Here is a 17947-nt window from a genome sequence, read left to right as displayed (position 1 = left end):
ATACACGCTATTATAGAGCGTCGATGGTGAGCATACACAACTTAATCTGAGTATCTCTGTGACTTTGTGTTGGAACGGATAATGTCTACGTGAAAACCGGGGGGTTGTAGACAGTACGGGCGACAGTGGTGATTCTTAACTATGAAACAATGTAGGGGGGGGGAATTGTTAAGGTGGTCACGCGGAGCCTGTGGCTGTTGTGGTGTGTAGTGTTACCGGTGTATCAAGGTCTAGAGGGTATGGTACATGCTCAGAGAACGTCATTGCTAGGGTTAGAAGAGGTGTTTGTTAGAGGTACAAGATTTTCCATGGATGGATGTCAGGCTTGTATATTGACGTCAGGTCACACATTAGGGTACAAGCCTGCAGGGTTAGAGTGTACACTGGTGTATTTCTGCGTTACTACTAGTGACTAGTACTCTACTACTAGATGACAATAATGTCACCCACACACAGGATAGGGTGTGTTAGGGCAGGGTTAGGGGGATACCGGTAGGGTAGGGGGCCTTCCTGTGATTTGGTGCATATTGTATTATGCTACTACTAGTGGTACTACGATAGTACTGACTACTACTACCTACTATAGGTGTCGACGTGGCTAGTGCTGTATAGCTATTATAAGGTACTAGCTAGGATAACGCAGACTTATAAAGACTTCTGGGGCAGAGTTTTGGTCTAGTAGTCACAGTAGGCTTAGCAGCCAGTGACTGTGGTCAATGGCTAAGAAAGGTCAGGAAGGAAAAGGGGCAAACACGACGTTATAGGACGGCGCGTGGTCCTCTTTCACAGATTAGATGTACATGTAACAATAGGGGGACTATAGCTCTATGTACTATAGCCCGCATAAGTTGGCGCAGGACTGGCAGGAATGTACGGCGGGCTATTATGAGTACAGGGTTCTCCTGACGTTGCGCAAAGGGGCGCCGCTGCCCGTTTGGAAAATCCCTGGTTGAATCGTTGCCCGCCACCGTTTAAATTACCTCCGCCCGTTTGATTCCACCAGAATAAGAAGTTTGCCAGCGCGGGAAGTCGATCGTGAAGAATTGCCGTTCGATCAGGAATCGACGCGTGTATTTGTAGCGTTCACCACGCATTGCACCTGCAGGACAGGAACAAGGTTAAACCTGTCGACTAACTTTACACGCAGTCGTTAGCGCTTGAAAAATGCGGAAACACCAGATCGACGCCAAAAAACCCAGAAAAGTGCAGAGATGCTCAAAATAACGACATGCAGCGCCACCTATCGGGCAGTATATGAATATATTGCTTTTATTTATTGTTACTATTGTATAGTATTTAAATAAAATAAATAACAGTCACAAAAACAACGAAATAGATGTGACTAGTTTTTGTGTATTACTTTAAGAGTGTTAATACTATGAAGACTATCAACAGTGTTCTGTCGATAAAAAATGTGCATTTTGGGCAACTAAAATGGGAGTTTACATATGATAGAAATGAAAGCAATTGCAAATGTATTTTTAAACGGAATATACGCATTACCTCAAAAGATTTGTCTAATGGACTTACAATGGTCAAATAAATATGTACTAACGTTACAACGATAAAAAAAATTACACGTTAAATGCTGTTTTGTTGGACACTAAGCCCTCACACGGTTTGACTGAAAACTGAGTTTGACTATGTGACACATATATCCCGAAGTTTGAGAGACATGGTGGATAAGAGTCAGGTGGTTTGTACAGCTGTGTATATAGTTTGCGGCTCTGACAAGATCCAGACGTACTTTTGCTAAGGAAAACTTGGTCGAGGGAACCAGCTTAGTTAGTGTTTGTGCGTCAAGTGCTCACGTTCTGGGTCTGGTTCCGGTTGACTCGCCTTGGCTCGGGCAGGGCGGCTGGGGGAACTAAATTATTCTGCAGCAAATTGAAACTCCATTTCTCTAGAAAAACCCAGAGTTGCCCTGGAAAAGCAGAACCACGACTCTGAACTAAACAAGGCGGCAGATTGCGCGCGTAAAACTCAGGAGTGGGTGACACTGATGTACACCGACGTCGGTATCTCGTGATATATACAGACCAAAACGGTCGATGGGGTGGTGGCGATTTTACGCATTAATTGTGTACGGTAAAGTACAACCCACGGATGTTTATTGGAGCAAATTTCTGTGTGGTGGCTGAGAATGTCTGCATGGCCGCCGTTGCTGGAGTGTCAATGCGGGGAAACAGGATTAGTAATGGCAGGCATGCAGAATGGTGATGTTGGGCGTGCATGCTATATGCTAAGGCACAATAATGATACTATGAGTAAGTTCTTTTGAATTTTGAATGTTGATTAAATATAAATTTGAATTGAAGTTGAATGAATATTGAATTTGAATTTGAATTGAAGTTTGAATTTGAATTGAATGTAAGATTTGGCCGTTCGACAATATATATGTATCAGTGACTATTGCTATTACCCTAATAAAACTGTTGCAATATGCAATCCGTAATACGATTGGCTCAAATTCTTAACTATAACAGATCATCAGGTAGGTACAGCCACTGTACTGCACACATGTGCTGTAGCATAGAAATGTTGATAGAAGTATAAAAAAACATTTTGTAATCCTGGAGGATTTGTGCATGGAAGAAAATGGAAAACCGGAATATGGTCAGACTATTGGTGCAGAGCTGCATCCATGCCATTGACAGCACACCACATGCAAGGTGGCAACCAGTTTCACGACATGTTGCTAAACTATCATTACAAAGATTGTGGCTTGTGGACAATACTACCAGATAATTTAAAACATTCGCGTGTGGCGTTATTATACAAGAGAGTAATGGTTTGCATTTAATCCATTGTCACAATACCATTAAGAGGGTCTCAGTGATCAGCTCTTGGTCTAACTAGAATAGGTATCTTCGAGTGCTGCTAGCAAGGTTAATGACAAAAATAACAACAAAAAATGAACATCAGTAATAATAGGGACAATGTTTGTGGTAGTTGGGTGATATAGGGAATAAGAAATTAAACATATTTGGCAGTGTACATTTTGAATCGTAGCAATTTACTCCCAATCGTGTGTATTGGGAGGAGGGGGAAGTCTGATGATGCAAGATGGGAGCTTCCACTGAACTGAATAGGTGTGAATACTGTTGGTGCCATTTCCATCCTATGTTGATCGGCTGAACGCCTTATTGCAGGCGAGCCTCAGATCAGTGCTGTCTGCAAGCCCAAAGTTCTTCGTGTCTTCCTGTGTGTGTGTCTTTCTTGCTCTTGGGTGTAGGGGAATTGGTCTCGGGTAGTAAAGCTAGGTTTGCAACTGCAAAGTGAAGAGGAGAGTAGTGTAGAAGGAGAGAGAGAGAGAGACGGAGAGAGAGGGAGATAGATTAGAGGAGAGAGAGAGCGAGAGAGAGAAGAGAGGAGAGAGAGAGAAGGAGAGGAGAGGAGGAAAGAGAGAAGAAAGAGAGAGAGAGGGAAGGAGAGAGATTGGGGGGAGACGAGAGGAGGCCCCTAGTGTCCCCTCCTCCCTCCCCCTCCCCCTGTTTCAATTTCATCCTGGGGAGAACCCTGCACATCTATTAGTAACATTGTATTAACAATGTTACTAATGGATACTGTTAATAAATGTTACTAACATGTCATTGGATTCCAATGTGGAACACATGGTCATTAATTATTAACAATTTGTACAAATTGTATTTACTACCAAAGACTGTTTCTTACTGTATTGTCTACTGTTTAATAATTCCATGTAAATGCTATTCATATATTCCTCCACAGCACAGTCCCCAATTTCCATATATGCACCATTGCACAAATTCACAAAAGATAGAGCAGGTCTAGGTCTAATATGTATACTAGAATCAATATGTGTACCCAAGATATTGCAAAAATCCATGAACTGAGTTTTTAACAAATGATTTCTGTAATATAACACACATGTTGCTTAAAATAACCTAGGGTAATTGGAATAAATACTCATTCGTGAAATTAGTGTCTTGCAAAGAGCCACATGGATGGTGCAGCAACTACTTTCTAGGAAAATGTGTACCCCGGTAGATGGTGCTAGGTTAGTGTGTACCCAGTCAAGCTCATAGGGTCTATGTCCCCCATGGTACTATCGGAGGGTACCCTGGGTACGGTTCGATATATCGGAACATACCCTGGTAACTATCTGATATGGTTAGGGTTAGGGAGTAGGCGTAGGCGACTCCCTAGACTCGTTAGTGGAGTAGGCGAGGTACTGTCCGGCATATTAGATAGTACCAGGGTACGTTCCGATATATCGAACCGTACCCAGGGTACCCTCCGATAGTACCCTGGGGGACATAGACCCTCTCAGCCCCAGTCAACTGTCAGCGCAACTGTCAACAGCCCAAACACTGAGGCAGTGAATAAACACTCAAGTTAAATTTTTGTTTTACTGCAGATACTGTATTACATGCATTAATAGTCTTAAGTTATCACATGCACACGATTACATCGATCTTTGGTCACTGTCGACATCTAGTATCATATTTAATATTCACAATGAAACATACCAAGTATAAGAGTCAAATTTACCGAAAATCTTATCGAAATTACCCGTACTGACTAATGATAGAGTAACAAACGTTACATATTCGGACCTTTCAAATCTTTCATCGGACCTTCCAAAAATATTGCTGAAAAGTCCCGGACCGGCGGGCAAAAACCACTATTTTCAGCCCCTAGTTTTAGAAATTAAAAATAACACTAGTTCATTACTAGACGTAGCATTATTTTTATGTGATTGTTGAACAGACATTTGTTTTATTTTATAGGATGTGGCATGTTGGCTGCATTGAACCTGGATCAAGAGAGATTCCAATGCCTTGTTGCTGGCTGATGACAAGTTTTTTTTTTAAAGAGCAGCTTTTCGTTTGAGCCTAAACCGAGTTACTCATGCGATCATGTTTACAAGAAAAGTAGATTTGGCTTATGGCAGCATTGCATTGTTCACCACCATCGTCCACAATGTTTTCCTGCTCTACCATGTTGAGACATTCTTATCCATATATAAAATTGATAAATTCTCCTTCTGGGTTGGAGAAATCATTTTTCTTCTGTGGAATTCGATCAACGACCCTTTATTGGGCTGGCTAAGCGATGGAGCGTATCTTGGCAAGGGCAGTGAGACATGTTTCCGTGACATCGTGCTGTACAGGATTCGTGCACTGAGGTTTAACGGCCCCCTCTTGTCAGTATCGTTTCTCCTGATCTGGTTCGCATGGACATATCCAGGATTGCAATTTGTGGTGTGCCTGTGCCTGTACGATGGCTTTCTGACTGTGATGGATCTGCAGCATTCTGCTCTTCTCGCTGACCTTGCTCTATCTCTGTCGGCAAGAGCACGGCTGAACTTCTACAGCTCGGCATGTAGCGCTATCGGGGCTACCTCCGTCTTTCTCTCATACGCCTTCTGGAACAGAGAGAGGTTCATGTCCTTTCAGGTGTATTGCACCATGCTCACGTTGTTTTCTATAGTCGGTTATCTTGTTAGCACGACAGTTCTAATGCGTCATTACCGGTCGCAGCAGCTGCATCTTGGTAGAGACCAGCATAAATCACAGGTAGTAAACAGGTGTGTATAAATAAATATAGGTATCACCTAATATATGTTTGTTCTATAGAAATATATGGGCCATATACATGATGGGTGGAGACAGAGTCAATATATATTTATCAAATGTCCTCGCAAAAATATTCTACGACTTTTTCACGACAGCGTATGACATGATTGTAAAGGAAACGCAGTAACTAGTTACTGTAACTATGAATGAACCCTAATACATTTTATTTTTGAATTTTTAGTGAGGATTGTGATAGAAAAAGCAGCGCCCGGTTTCATCAATTGAAAACCTATGCGCGGCAGGTAGCATCACATAAGAACTTTTTAGTGTTTGCTGTGATGAACCTCATTCAGGTTAGTACTTTGCATTGTGTGTTTTTTTATCATGTTAATATGCTCTATCACATATAGTATTGTCTCTTCAATGGTAACATTTATAATTCAGTTGTATAAATGAAATCAGCCTTTACATTTTGATTGCTAACTGATTGAAATGCGGGCAGGGTGCGCGAGAATTGGATGGTTCTGCTCCTAAAATGTTTTAATTGCAATTTGTGACAATGACATTGCATAAATTTCATGTACTCTAAATTCCTCGTGCTCTATATTTCCTTAATGCTTTCATCACATCTTGTTTGTAGGTATTTCACTGCCACTTCAACAGCAACTTCTTTCCGTTGTTCTTGGAGATTTTGCTAGGAAATGCCGTGTCTCCGCTCACAGCTTCTTTATTGCTAGGCCTGTCCTTCGTGGCGCCACATATCAACAACCTTTACTTCTTGTCATTATGTAAAGTGTAAGTATTGTTACAGTGGCTACATAAATGCAGTTGGTATAAATGGTTTGTGATGTTGTGGGTAGGAGGCTATATAAATTATTTGTTGTGATATTTGTTACTCACAATGCCATTGTAACGGCCCCTGTACATGTGAACAGGTATGCAGTTTGGAGTCGGGTGTGTGCGCACACACGTACATACATAGAACTTACTTCCCACATGTAATTGCTTCATGGGTTTTGGCTCATAAATCCACGATGATGTTACAGGTATGGTGCATACAGAGTGGTTCATTTTCTCTTCCTGGTGAAGCTGATGCTAAGTCTGGTAATCTACCTAGTTGGAAGAAGTCATATTTGGCTGCTATGCCTATTTATAGCAAGGTAGGTTTCTCAAATTCCATATCATTTCTTGATAGACATGAATTATCAATAGATTGATGCCTTATTTAAATCACGTATCTGAAATCTATGGGAGTTTTAAATTTTGTCTGTAATGATATAATCATTATTACATTATAGCAATCGCATCTTCACGGAGGGAACATGCAATTTGCTCAACTTGGTCATCACGGACCTAGTCGATGAAGATATGGTGATACACAAGCGCCAGCAACCTGTTTCTGCCCTGGTGTTTGGTACCTCAGCACTACTATCCAAGCCAGGGCAGACACTCGCTCCACTCATTGGGACGTGGCTGCTTGTCTTGCAGACAGGTACAAGTAGCAGACTACCAGTAGTTCTCCCGTAGAGGAAAATTAGCTATATAGATATGGTTGAGAACATATCCCTAGAATCTATCTATTCTTGGTCCCAGTTTAACACTGCATTCATCAATGCTTCATCTTTGGAATTCAAGAATGAATGTCGTTGATGACATGTTTGAAATTTTGAAATGTTTAAGGTTATGATGTCAAAATATGGGAGTCCTTGGATTAAGGGTTTCAGGGTAGCTCAACAGGAAATTCAGTTTTAATCATGTAGGTAGTGATTGCAAGTAATCTGGACATATTTACTATATATTTGAAATCAAGCTGTCGAATACAAGATTACATGACATATATTTTAGCTAAAAACTATCTTACGCAAGTCTAGATGTCGCAGACATTTAACTTTGCTTATTCATATTCTTTGCATCTATCAGTCTATAGGACTTGATTTTCCTCATTGGTCTCAATATAATCATCAAACTGTAATCATGCATTTTTAGCATATTCCATTTTCTGTATCATATAATATAATACATTATTTTCTACACTTGCGTATCCTTATAACATTACGATTTCATTTCGTTTGCTGGGCAGGCCACGATGTGTTTCGTTCAGCGAGCGAAACTCCGTTTGTCACGAAAGACCTGCAATCTATGGATGCCGCGTCACGCAGCCAGTACCAGGACGGATGCTTCACACTTCTAGTCTATGTTCCGATGGGATGCGCCGTACTACAACTGCTTTTCTGGTCGAGGTTCACTCTGCACGGGCATCGCCTGAGCCTTGTCAAATACCTGAGATCTGACGGGTTTCATGGAAGCGATGTGTGATGATGTTCCCCTCACGCTGCGGGGAATTAACCGAATTAACGTCAATGCATTTTGCGTGACGTTTCGGATACCTTTGTTTTTTTAGATACATTATTTTCTTGTTATGTAATTTCAGTGTGTAAACTGTAAGGATGGACCATACATGATTCAGTATTATCTCTGGGCAAACTCTGCGGTTATGGAATATATACATATTAATATGGGAAAAATTGTAAGAATTGTTTGATTGAATGGAATATGAGTACAATAATTCGTAATGGCTAGTATTTATTATAGAGTAACTGTGTGTGTGCCTCTCACTGGCAAGTTTTCGACAAAGTAAAGTATAATCTCGAATGACTATGGAATATATACTTCTGACCTAATTAGCTGCTATTGTAATATCGTTGATCAACAGCACGACAAGCTGGTTTTGGAAGTGAGGCTATTTATTTGAGCACAATGCAGGCATGCAGTGCGTGTCTTGCATAAGCTCAGATCTTCTGTTATGGGACCGTCCATTATATTTTTATAGTACAACTAACAAACCAAGGTCATGATGATCTAGCCAAATTTAGTTGTCATCATTTTAAGTCCATGGTTCCCATCATGAGGATGGGCCATTATCAACTGTGTTGCTTTACTTTCATCCACAGGCTTTATCCAGTAAAGCTAATCGCTGATGTTTGGGTGAGGTTAACCTTACGATACCAAGATATAAGCATTTCTACAGCAAGTGTAGAGTGAAGCAAATTGGGGCAAAGATATGTCTTGCTCAAGGGCACGACAGCGGTGACCACAGTGGAACTTAAACCCCAGACCTTTTAGTGTGAAGTCACATGTGCTGCCCACGAGCCCACCACTGTCCCAATTTGTAGTAGTCGCAGTGTATTCGAATGTTTATTTGGTTGCCATGAGTCTTACATGCACTATTTTGTTGTGGTTTGCACCAGTTTCACCTGTGTAGGTAAGTGTAAGTGAAGCTTTTGTTGGTTGAGCAAGGTCATGAATATTGTTTGGTTTACTGCTGTCAACACACCTGGGCGAATCTGCCCCATTATTCTGAAGACACCGTTATTCACAGCACTTTTAACTTCTCCTTACAAACTGTAACTGTACTGATAACTTTTTATTCTCCTGTGACTACTTGCGGCCGATTTCAAACTGACACTGTCCTGCACATATACTATAGAATATGTGTGTGTGCGTGCGTGCGTGCGTGTGCAGGATAGACTGGGGGTTTACGGTTTATAATCCTGCACGCTATGTGCGTGCTCGAGTTACTCACGTAGACAGGTGGGGAAACTGGCAAAGTATTTTTGAAAATGAAGATTTATGAAAAACAAAAAAAGCTGCATGCAAGCTAGCTCAGTAGCTGCCTTTCACTGGCGCAGGTAAAAGCCACCAGAGGCGTGTTCAACAGCGCGAACGCTCGCAGCAGTCGAGCGCAGCGCCACTTGAACGACACCGAGCACTCGCTTTATCCTAGATGGCAGCTTCCTCAGCAGATTTTAATCGCGTCTTCGAACAAGTACTGTTAAACGAATTAGCAGATGAAATTGATATGCCCTTTCCTTCATCGGAGCGAGTATATAGAAAGTGAACTCCGTCGACCCATCGACATTTCCCAAGCACGCGCGATCAGGCTCCCGAGGCTCCGAGTTGTTTTCAAGATGGCGACGGGCAATCTGGCGAATGCGAATCTAACACTTCTGACCTCAATTTCAATCTGTTTCAACTTAATTTCATTTTTAGCTCACCTTGACATCGTCAAGTTGAGCTATTGCCATGGGTCGTCGTCCGTCGTACGTCCGTCCGTCCGTCCGTCCGTCAACATTTGGTTTTGGTCAACGATAACTCAGGAACCGTTTGACCCACATGTTTGAAATTGGGTGTAGTTGTTACTGCTATGCTCCCATATGGAACGTCCTATTTTGAAGCACGCCAGTCGACGTACTTTCGAGCCACGGCAATTTTTTGTCAAAAATTGGAATTGCCATTAGTCAGTTCAGGTTCAACAGATTTTGCTCATTTTTGGTATGTGAATTAATAAGGGCTAGGGGTTTTGATATTTAAAAAAACAAATTATGCAAATTAGGTAGGGTTTGGCAATTATATAGCATATTATATAAACACAAACAGTCTGTGGTGTCACACTCGTCTGGTTCGTTTTACAAGATTTCATTGACAATATCTTTAATGCAAAATTGGTATTTCCTCTCCACTCTGCCGATAAAACGTCTATATTAGAGTAAAGATTTACAAAACATGTCAGAATGCAGCATAACCTATTTATTTCAAGCGCCATCGCTACAAAGCGGGTATAGCGCCATCTACGGTCACAAATTGTGATTCATTTTGGTTTTTAAATTATTATTGCGATATACAGATGGCAATCGTTTCTATAATGTACATCGATGGTTGCTCAATTAAAACTGACTTCTTCTTACTCACTCATTTGTGTCCTTTTTTGTGGTGAGCTACAGTGTCATTGACACTTTCATTTTTCATTCACTCCTGAATTTAATTCATATAAATTTCGTCTGCTAATTCGTTTAACAGTACTTGTTCGAAGACATTAAAATCTCGCGATTAAATCTGCTGAGTGAGCCGCTATCTTGGATAGAGCGAGCGCTCGGTGGATAGCTCGGTCACAGATTAACGGACGTGGCTCGGTGTCGTTCAAATGGCGCTGCGTTCGCGCTGTTGAACTTGCCTCTGGACGTGATGCGGCCATGATGCCGAGGTGCGACGAGGATTGACACTTTGTGTCTTCCAATCACAGCGTACGCCGCACCCATTGAGGTACGGAATCGCCGATCTCAAGAACTAGGGCATTCTGCTAGGCTAGAACAGTTTCCTACGATAGAGTTTGGCACAAAAACGAAAATAGCACGCTGTTTAGTGCAATGCGCTACGTCCTTCTGTTGCATTTTCGCATCTCCGTAATCAGAATAAGCCCCGCGAATAATTTTGGCACACGTCTCCACTGCGGACAGCGCTTCATACTTGAACATCCCCGCGGTCGCGTGCGCATATCTCGCGGAACTGCGCGTCTCATCCACGCGCAGCGCTTATTAACAGCGCATTAACAGCAAAGCTGTGCCACGCAATCTTATATCATGTCTCCCTGATGTCTCTCTGGTTTCATGCAGCATGGCTGCCCTTAGCACCTGAATGAACTGTGTCAAGACTGTGTGGTACTTATAACTGCTGTGATATATTAGCATACTGTCTTACTGTATACAGAGGATACAGTTATACCGCCCGCAATATCCTCTGTGATGTCATACATGTAATGACGCATGTATAGTGGTGGTTGCAAAGATCTTATACATTTAGAGAATTGCAAAACATCCAATGGCTCAACAGCGTCACTGGTAGGGGCCCACTGGCCCACTGTGCCACTGTGTTGCTACACTCGGATCTTTAGCTGCCCCTAGTGTTGCCACGTGCCACTATTTTATAATTATTTTTCTATTATTGCTCTACCGGTGACGAGCTTGCAAGCTCACGTTGATATACTATACTTTACCAAAGACGGTAGTTAAATTAATTAATAAAATTAATTGCTTGCTACGATATAGGCGCCGGTCCGTCGTGTTCTGCCATCAAATGTAGCAGTAACGTTAACACGGAAAGAGCATCAGCACGCGTGATATCAGGAGCTAATAATGACAAATTTGGTGATATGTATCACATTTTAATGGTTTAAAAAAACTATAGACACCGATGGTGAGGGAATTTTCTTTCCGGTCAGGAAGTATTTACCGCATGCACTACACTAGTATTACAATTTAGATACGTGGTGGCGCCGACGGTTATGCATGAGTAAGATACACAGACTTCTCATCCGACACTTATTATCAAAGAAACAGTCATTCAGTGGAGTGTTCAAACATGATATCAAGAGCGTATTAAGAAGGTCTTAATACGCTCTTGATGACATGTGTATGCAAAGCACATGAAATAAAGACTTGTTTGTAAACATTCGCCTCCATTACGTTGTCCGCGTGAAAACAATTGTATGTTTACATGGTTGGCTATCGTACTCAGAAATAATAATTTTTACCGCTGGAGAAATAATTTAACCGCGGTTAAATTGTGGCTCTTTTTACCCAACCAGAGGCCTTGTTCCACATATTTTAACCGCGGTTAAAATAAGTTTCCATGGTCAATTCCCGCGGCTCGAAAACCGACCTGCCCCACATATATATGCACTGGACCATTAGCCTTCTTGAAATGTGTTTTATTCATTGTTTCTATCACAATGACAGTTAATACCAACTGGCAGATTTCGTGCAATCTACCTATAGCAACAATCCGTAAATAAAAATATCATTATAGAGCGATTTGCAATTACTCATCTTTATTTTTACACTCAGGTGCCTCAATTTACAGTCCCGTAGCCAGGGGAGTGTTCGGGGGGTTTCGCAAAATCAAAACGCCCCCCCCCGCCAGCTCCGCCCTCCCCCTCAGCAAAAAAAAATCAATTTTAGTGCTAATAATGCAAAATCTCCATCGTGTCCTTCCCACACTTCCCCTTCCTCTCGGTCAGCTGTCGCGCCGCTCCACAAATTGGCAAACATTTCGAAAACGAACCCCCCCCCCCAATATGAAGCTGGCTACGGGCCTGCAGATATCTGTGACTTTACTGTTGTTGTCAGTCAGTTGGTCACCTGCAGCTAGTAACGTGCGGTTGGTCGGCGCCGTTCGTAACACGTAATTTTAACGTGGCAATGGCAGCGAATGTGTTATTGTATTATTGTTATGTGTATTGTATTGTATTTGTATTGTATTGTATTGTATTGTAATTGTATTATTGTTATGTGTTATTGTATCTGCATTATATTGTTATTATTATTGTGTGTATGGTGCCGGTCTTTGGTGGTAGTATAATAAATGATTTACGTGAATTATTTTATTATACGTGTGTACATGACATAAAATTTGCAAATATTGTGAAAATTGAAGAGACTGTCTGGCTGGGTTTGACTGCAAGCCAATGTGTAGGCCTACTGAACGTGGATTTCAGACACTACAGATAGTGTCGTGGTATTTCATTGCTACCAATGCCGACGTTGCCTACCAAGTGAATATTGGAATCTGCTTGTGAAGTACACCTGTTTCTGGCCAGACCTTGCTCTTCGTCAGTACATAACTGTAGGTGAAGTTCGAGTTAACATTTGAAGTTCAATACAAACGATTGTGATTCTTAATAATTTATATTAACAGAATCCTTAACAACATTTGGCGTATTCTAACTGCTAAAAATCGACGAGTCACAAACATGCAAAATTTCTTCAGTTTACGACGCCAAAGGAATGCCTTTCCTCGGCAAGTCTTCCAAGTCTATATTTTAATTTTAACAACAACAGTGGGTCTATATTGATGTACACCAAAGTTCTTTATATGAAAAACGCATCCTGAACATTTAGTTACACGAATAATTATATGTATAGGTGCAAAATTAATTTAGGCCTACTGTTTTCTGTTTTACGATTATTTATGTAGTCGGGATTTCTTCGTTATATATTACAAGTCTTCTATTACATGGGTAATAACTATAAAGCATAACACCGTTTACGTATTATCACATCTTGGCGATGTCATAATTACAGATTTAACACAATACCGTACCGCTTATTATAACATTTAAATGAAGTCATAATGAGAGCGATATTCAATACAATGCTGATTATTATCACATATGAGTGACGTCATGATGGAAATATTCTTCATAATCCTTTTCCTGCTGATCCGATCCTAAGTTTCTCTTCAGATAGCCAATGAAGAGAAGCGAGAAAACCGTTGCCGTGATGACCACAGACGCGATGATAGCGATAGCTAGCACCCAGCCTGCGTAGCGTGCGCTCTCCCCGTCCGGTGTTGCCGTGGTTACGGTCGGTACTGGGGGCGTCGAGTACGAAGCCGACGCCGTCTGCACGGCGACGCATGCTTGCTGGTCGGGGGATGACGCAATCTGCATGATGACGCACGTCCGGTAGCCCGTGTCGTCCGCGAGGCTCGCAAACGTGTACGTTCTAGCAGCCAACCCTAACGTATCCTCTACTCTAAACTCTTGCGCCAACGTCGTCTTCTCAGGTCGCCGGTGACTCGCGTGTGAGGCCCGTTTCGCTCTCTGCGCAGGGTTGTCACGTGACACGGTGACAGGCCTCAGGTCGACTGGGTCAATGAAGTAACCGACAACGAAAGAGTCTGGCTGAACGCCGCTGGCAACCTGCCAGCTAAGGGTGACGGAGGTAGAAGAGATCGACGCAGGTCTCACGGCTACGTCCCGCGCCTCACTCCCGTAGTCGCAGCGCGCATCTATTGGCATTTGGGTGGCGCTGCAGCTGAGGTTGCCATCGTGCAGCTCGTGGAGACTAACGCCCTCTAGTGGGGCGGGCGTGACACAGGCTCCGTTTATGGTAGAGACCTCTGCACGGGACGTGATCCAGGCAAGATGGCAGTCACAGTGGATGGGATTATCTGTGATGAGAATTCTGGCATAGATCACAGTTTATACATACGCGTACACACTTTTGCTCTCTCTATCTCTCTCTCTCTCTCTCTCTCTCTCTCTCTCTCTCTCTCGTCTTTCGCTCTCTCTCTCTCTCTCTCTCGTCTCTCTCTTCTCTCTCTCTCTCTCTCTCTCTCTCTCTCTCATGTATTTCTCTACCTTGTAGTGACAGCGTCGTTGGAGCCTTTGTCCCCGCTGGGAGGATGTTACTGGTCAGATATCTGAGGTTGTTCCCATCCAAGTATACGCTGCTCATGTCCTGGGGACCAGCCAATCCGCTCGGGCACACGACCTCTAGCTGATTCTCACCCAACATCAGATACTTCAACTGTTTCATATTTTGCGTGGAACTAGATGGCACCACCTGCACACATACACTCGATGATCAAAAGCACACATACTAATAATAACTAAATATAATTTATCGGCGCTTGATAACACAGTGCTATATTTGGATATTGACTATTTGCTTTTGTTTCATTGAGTGAAAGGACACAGGTTACCTAGCTGAACTTCGTCCACGTCTGAGTACTATAGCTAATTATAAACGCCCATGTTATATGTAATAGACGTTACCGTCATGCGATTCTGGCTGAGATCCAGATGTTTAAGTTCATGGCAGCTTGAGAGAGAATCGAACACGCTTCATCCAGCCTGTTTGTTAGACAGCTGGAGAAACTCCAGACTCCTCTCGGCATCGTCTAAAACCGCCTGGCTCCAGCTCACCTATCTACAGAAACAGCAGAACAACGCAACTTCTGTAGTATAACTGCAATATTTCTTTCTATCGGATTTCCCATGTGGCGCAGAGGGCAGTATATTATTAACATCCTTGTAAGATCAGCTGACCTTATATTCTTACGCCACCTTACTCTAGCTCATAGATGTATTATTTCCTTTTATTATATCGTAAGCAAGGCCAAACCCATACTGGATTGTTGTTTAGAACTAGGGCGGGGCAACGCGCCAAGAGCGTTGAGTAGTGCGTGTGTTGTGCCGTGCGTGCGTGAGTGCGTGCGTGCGTTAATGTGTGTTGTGTGATCCTGTGTGCACAATGTGATGTAGAGTGTGTGATGTGTGTGTGATGTGTGTGGTGTGTGTGTCAGTGTTGTGTGTGTGTGTGTGTGCGCATGGCGTGTGTGTGTGTGGTGTGGTGTGTGTGTGTTGTGCTGTATGTGTGTGGTGTGTGTGTGGGTGTGTGTGTGCGAGTGTGTGTGTGCGTGTTGTGTGTGTGTGTGTGTGTGTGTGTGTGTGTGCGCGCGCACGTGTGTGTGTGCTATCGTGTGTGTACACGTGCGTGCGTGCGTGCGTGCGTGCGTGCGTGCGTGCGTGTCCTCGAGGCCACTGCGAAACCAGGATAGGTTTCTGATTGATCGTATGTATCTTGTGTTGTGTACATAATAGGCTTTGTAACCAATCTAGTATCGGCAGCAAACATTTGACCTCACCTGGTTGTTCTGTAGCTGCAATCTCTTCAGATTAGCGAGACCGGCGAAGCTATGGCGAGGAATTCTGTCCATCCGCTGGTTGTCGTGCAGCTGTAGCACTTCTAGGTTGGTCGCGCCCTTAAAGGAGTCAGCCTCCAGGGTTGTAATGTTGTTGTTCTGTAGGTACAAACTGTGCAGACTGACCAGCTCTGCAAACGTGCCTGATGGCACCTCGGTGATGCCTGCGTCATACAGGTTCAAGGAGCGCAGATTGCTTAAACCCGAGAACATGGCTGCCTGAAGACGTAGTCCGCTGTTCTCCGCCAGGTGGAGGTAGGTGAGCGAGCGCATGTTCGTGAACAGCTCGGCGGGGAGGGAACTGAGATTGTTTGCCTGTAGCTGCATATACTCGGCGCTCACCAGTCCACTGAACGCTCCCTCGCCGATGTCCGATATCTGGTTGTCTTCCAGGAACACCTCGCTTACCTGTAGTCAGCACATATAGAACGATAGATAGTGGTCCTTATAACTATAAACCTCACCCTATAGACAGGTGGTCTTTGCAACGACGTGTGATCTCTATAACTATAAATTCCATCCTATATACAAGCTTTTGTAGACTAGAATTACGGTAACCAAGGTAACCTTCACCTAACAAACGGCCCAGGAACATGGCGGTGTGCGTACAACACGAACTGCATACCTGGGTTTGATTGGAGAATATCGCAGCCGGCAGCTGTCTGATCTTGTTGTTTTCTAGGTCTATGGTCGCGAGTTGTCCCATGTCATGGAACATGTCCGCCGGTAGCCACTCTATGAGGTTGTTTTCTAGCCGCAGTAATTCTATGAGATAGAGCTGCGCGAACGCGTTCTCTCCTAGGGTAGCGATTTTGTTGTCATACAGAGAGAGATGTTGGAGATTGGTCAGTCCGCTGAATGCATCCGCGGGGATGGCAGCTATCCGATTCTCATGCAGCTGTATGCGTGCCACAGTAGCCTTCATGCCCGTGAACCAGGTGGCGCTGATGCTTGTCAGTCTGTTCGCCACCATGTCTAGCGAGATGAGGTTGGTGAGAGAAAGGAAGGCTTCCTCGTGAACGCTGGCGATCTTGTTACGATCCAGGTAGAGAACTCCGAGACCTACATTTGTACGGAAATCCTCGGCCTCTACGGCTTCTATTGCATTCTCGTTAAGATTGAGTGACACTAGACCTGTGAAGCCGACGATAGCAGACGCAGGCACTGACGTCAGGCGGTTAGCCTTCAGGCTCAATGTGCTCAGACTTCCTTCTAGTCCACTCAGCGAATCGTCGTCAAGTCTAGCTATGCTGCAATTAACCAGGCCCAGTTCGGAGATGGAGAGGTTGGAGAAGGCTTTAGCGGGAAGAACGTCGATGTTACTGTCTGCTATCACCAGCTGCTGTATCGGCGCCCCGTGGTCTGCTAGCGTGGCTAGGCGCGCGAACACGCTGACATCGGTGTTCGTGCAGTAGACGACTATCGCTGTTGCGTTATCGGGAGCTATCTCACACATGCACGGACTGATCAGGGATGCGTCGTCAGGGCAACGCACCTCCGCATCAAGCACTTGTACATCTGTAGGTTGCATCTGTGCGTCCTGTGCATCTGTAGATTGCACGATCACATGCGGTAATAACACCAGAAAAAGCCATGTAGAGGCGATGGCCACCCGGTTGATTCCGCCAGCAGCCATGTAGACGCTGGGACGTTGTTGGCACAGTCACGGCCGAGAGAGAGGGGAGCGATACGAGAACTCCGCTTTACCCTGTCATGAAGAGAGGAGACGTTGCGCAGAGACGGGCAGATCAGATGACGTTGTTGCTCTAACTATCTACCGCCGTTAGTTCTCAGCTGTAACTCCCCAGTAAGCAGGCAACCACCACACACACACACACACACATACACACACACACACACACACACACACACACACACACACACACACACACACACACACACACACACACACACACACACACACACACACACACACACACACACACACACACACACACACACACACACACACACACACACCGACTACACACACACACACACAACACTACACACAACACAATACTAAGTTACATTAGATATATACTATTACTAATCGTTACTCGTACTAACGTACAACGTAA

General features: G+C 43.7%; 2 protein-coding genes across 3 annotated transcripts in view; one reads left to right on the top strand and one right to left on the bottom strand.

Moving 5' to 3' along the window:
- The window catches only part of LOC106808716 (transmembrane protein 180-like), an 11279-nt gene extending 3176 nt beyond the window's left edge, over positions 1 to 8103 (top strand). Inside the window, exons 2-7 of the mRNA XM_014811546.1 lie at positions 4755 to 5554; positions 5785 to 5896; positions 6184 to 6338; positions 6590 to 6703; positions 6842 to 7035; positions 7624 to 8103. Of these exons, the coding sequence (XP_014667032.1) occupies positions 4884 to 5554; positions 5785 to 5896; positions 6184 to 6338; positions 6590 to 6703; positions 6842 to 7035; positions 7624 to 7859 (1482 nt within the window). The 5' untranslated portion in view covers positions 4755 to 4883 and the 3' untranslated portion in view covers positions 7860 to 8103. The remainder of the gene's footprint in view (positions 1 to 4754; positions 5555 to 5784; positions 5897 to 6183; positions 6339 to 6589; positions 6704 to 6841; positions 7036 to 7623) is intronic.
- A 6596-nt stretch (positions 8104 to 14699) lies between these two features.
- LOC106808710 (leucine-rich repeat-containing protein 15-like) overlaps positions 14700 to 17947 on the bottom strand; it is a 10320-nt gene continuing 7072 nt past the window's right edge. Inside the window, exons 2-5 of one of the 2 annotated variants that reach the window (XM_014811540.1) lie at positions 16492 to 17574; positions 15810 to 16274; positions 14938 to 15091; positions 14700 to 14725 (exon numbers count right to left, since the gene is read on the bottom strand). In XM_014811540.1, coding sequence (XP_014667026.1) covers positions 15023 to 15091; positions 15810 to 16274; positions 16492 to 17502 — 1545 coding nt within the window. In that variant the 5' untranslated portion in view covers positions 17503 to 17574 and the 3' untranslated portion in view covers positions 14700 to 14725; positions 14938 to 15022. Of the gene's footprint in view, positions 14726 to 14937; positions 15092 to 15809; positions 16275 to 16491; positions 17723 to 17947 lie in introns of those variants that run through there. The other variant, XM_014811539.1, reaches the window with a different exon arrangement.

The sequence above is a fragment of the Priapulus caudatus genome, unplaced genomic scaffold, assembly GCF_000485595.1.
Source record: "Priapulus caudatus unplaced genomic scaffold, Priapulus_caudatus-5.0.1 Scaffold298, whole genome shotgun sequence".
NCBI classification, from domain to species: domain Eukaryota; kingdom Metazoa; phylum Priapulida; class Priapulimorpha; order Priapulimorphida; family Priapulidae; genus Priapulus; species Priapulus caudatus.
This window is presented reverse-complemented; position numbering and strand designations above follow the sequence as displayed.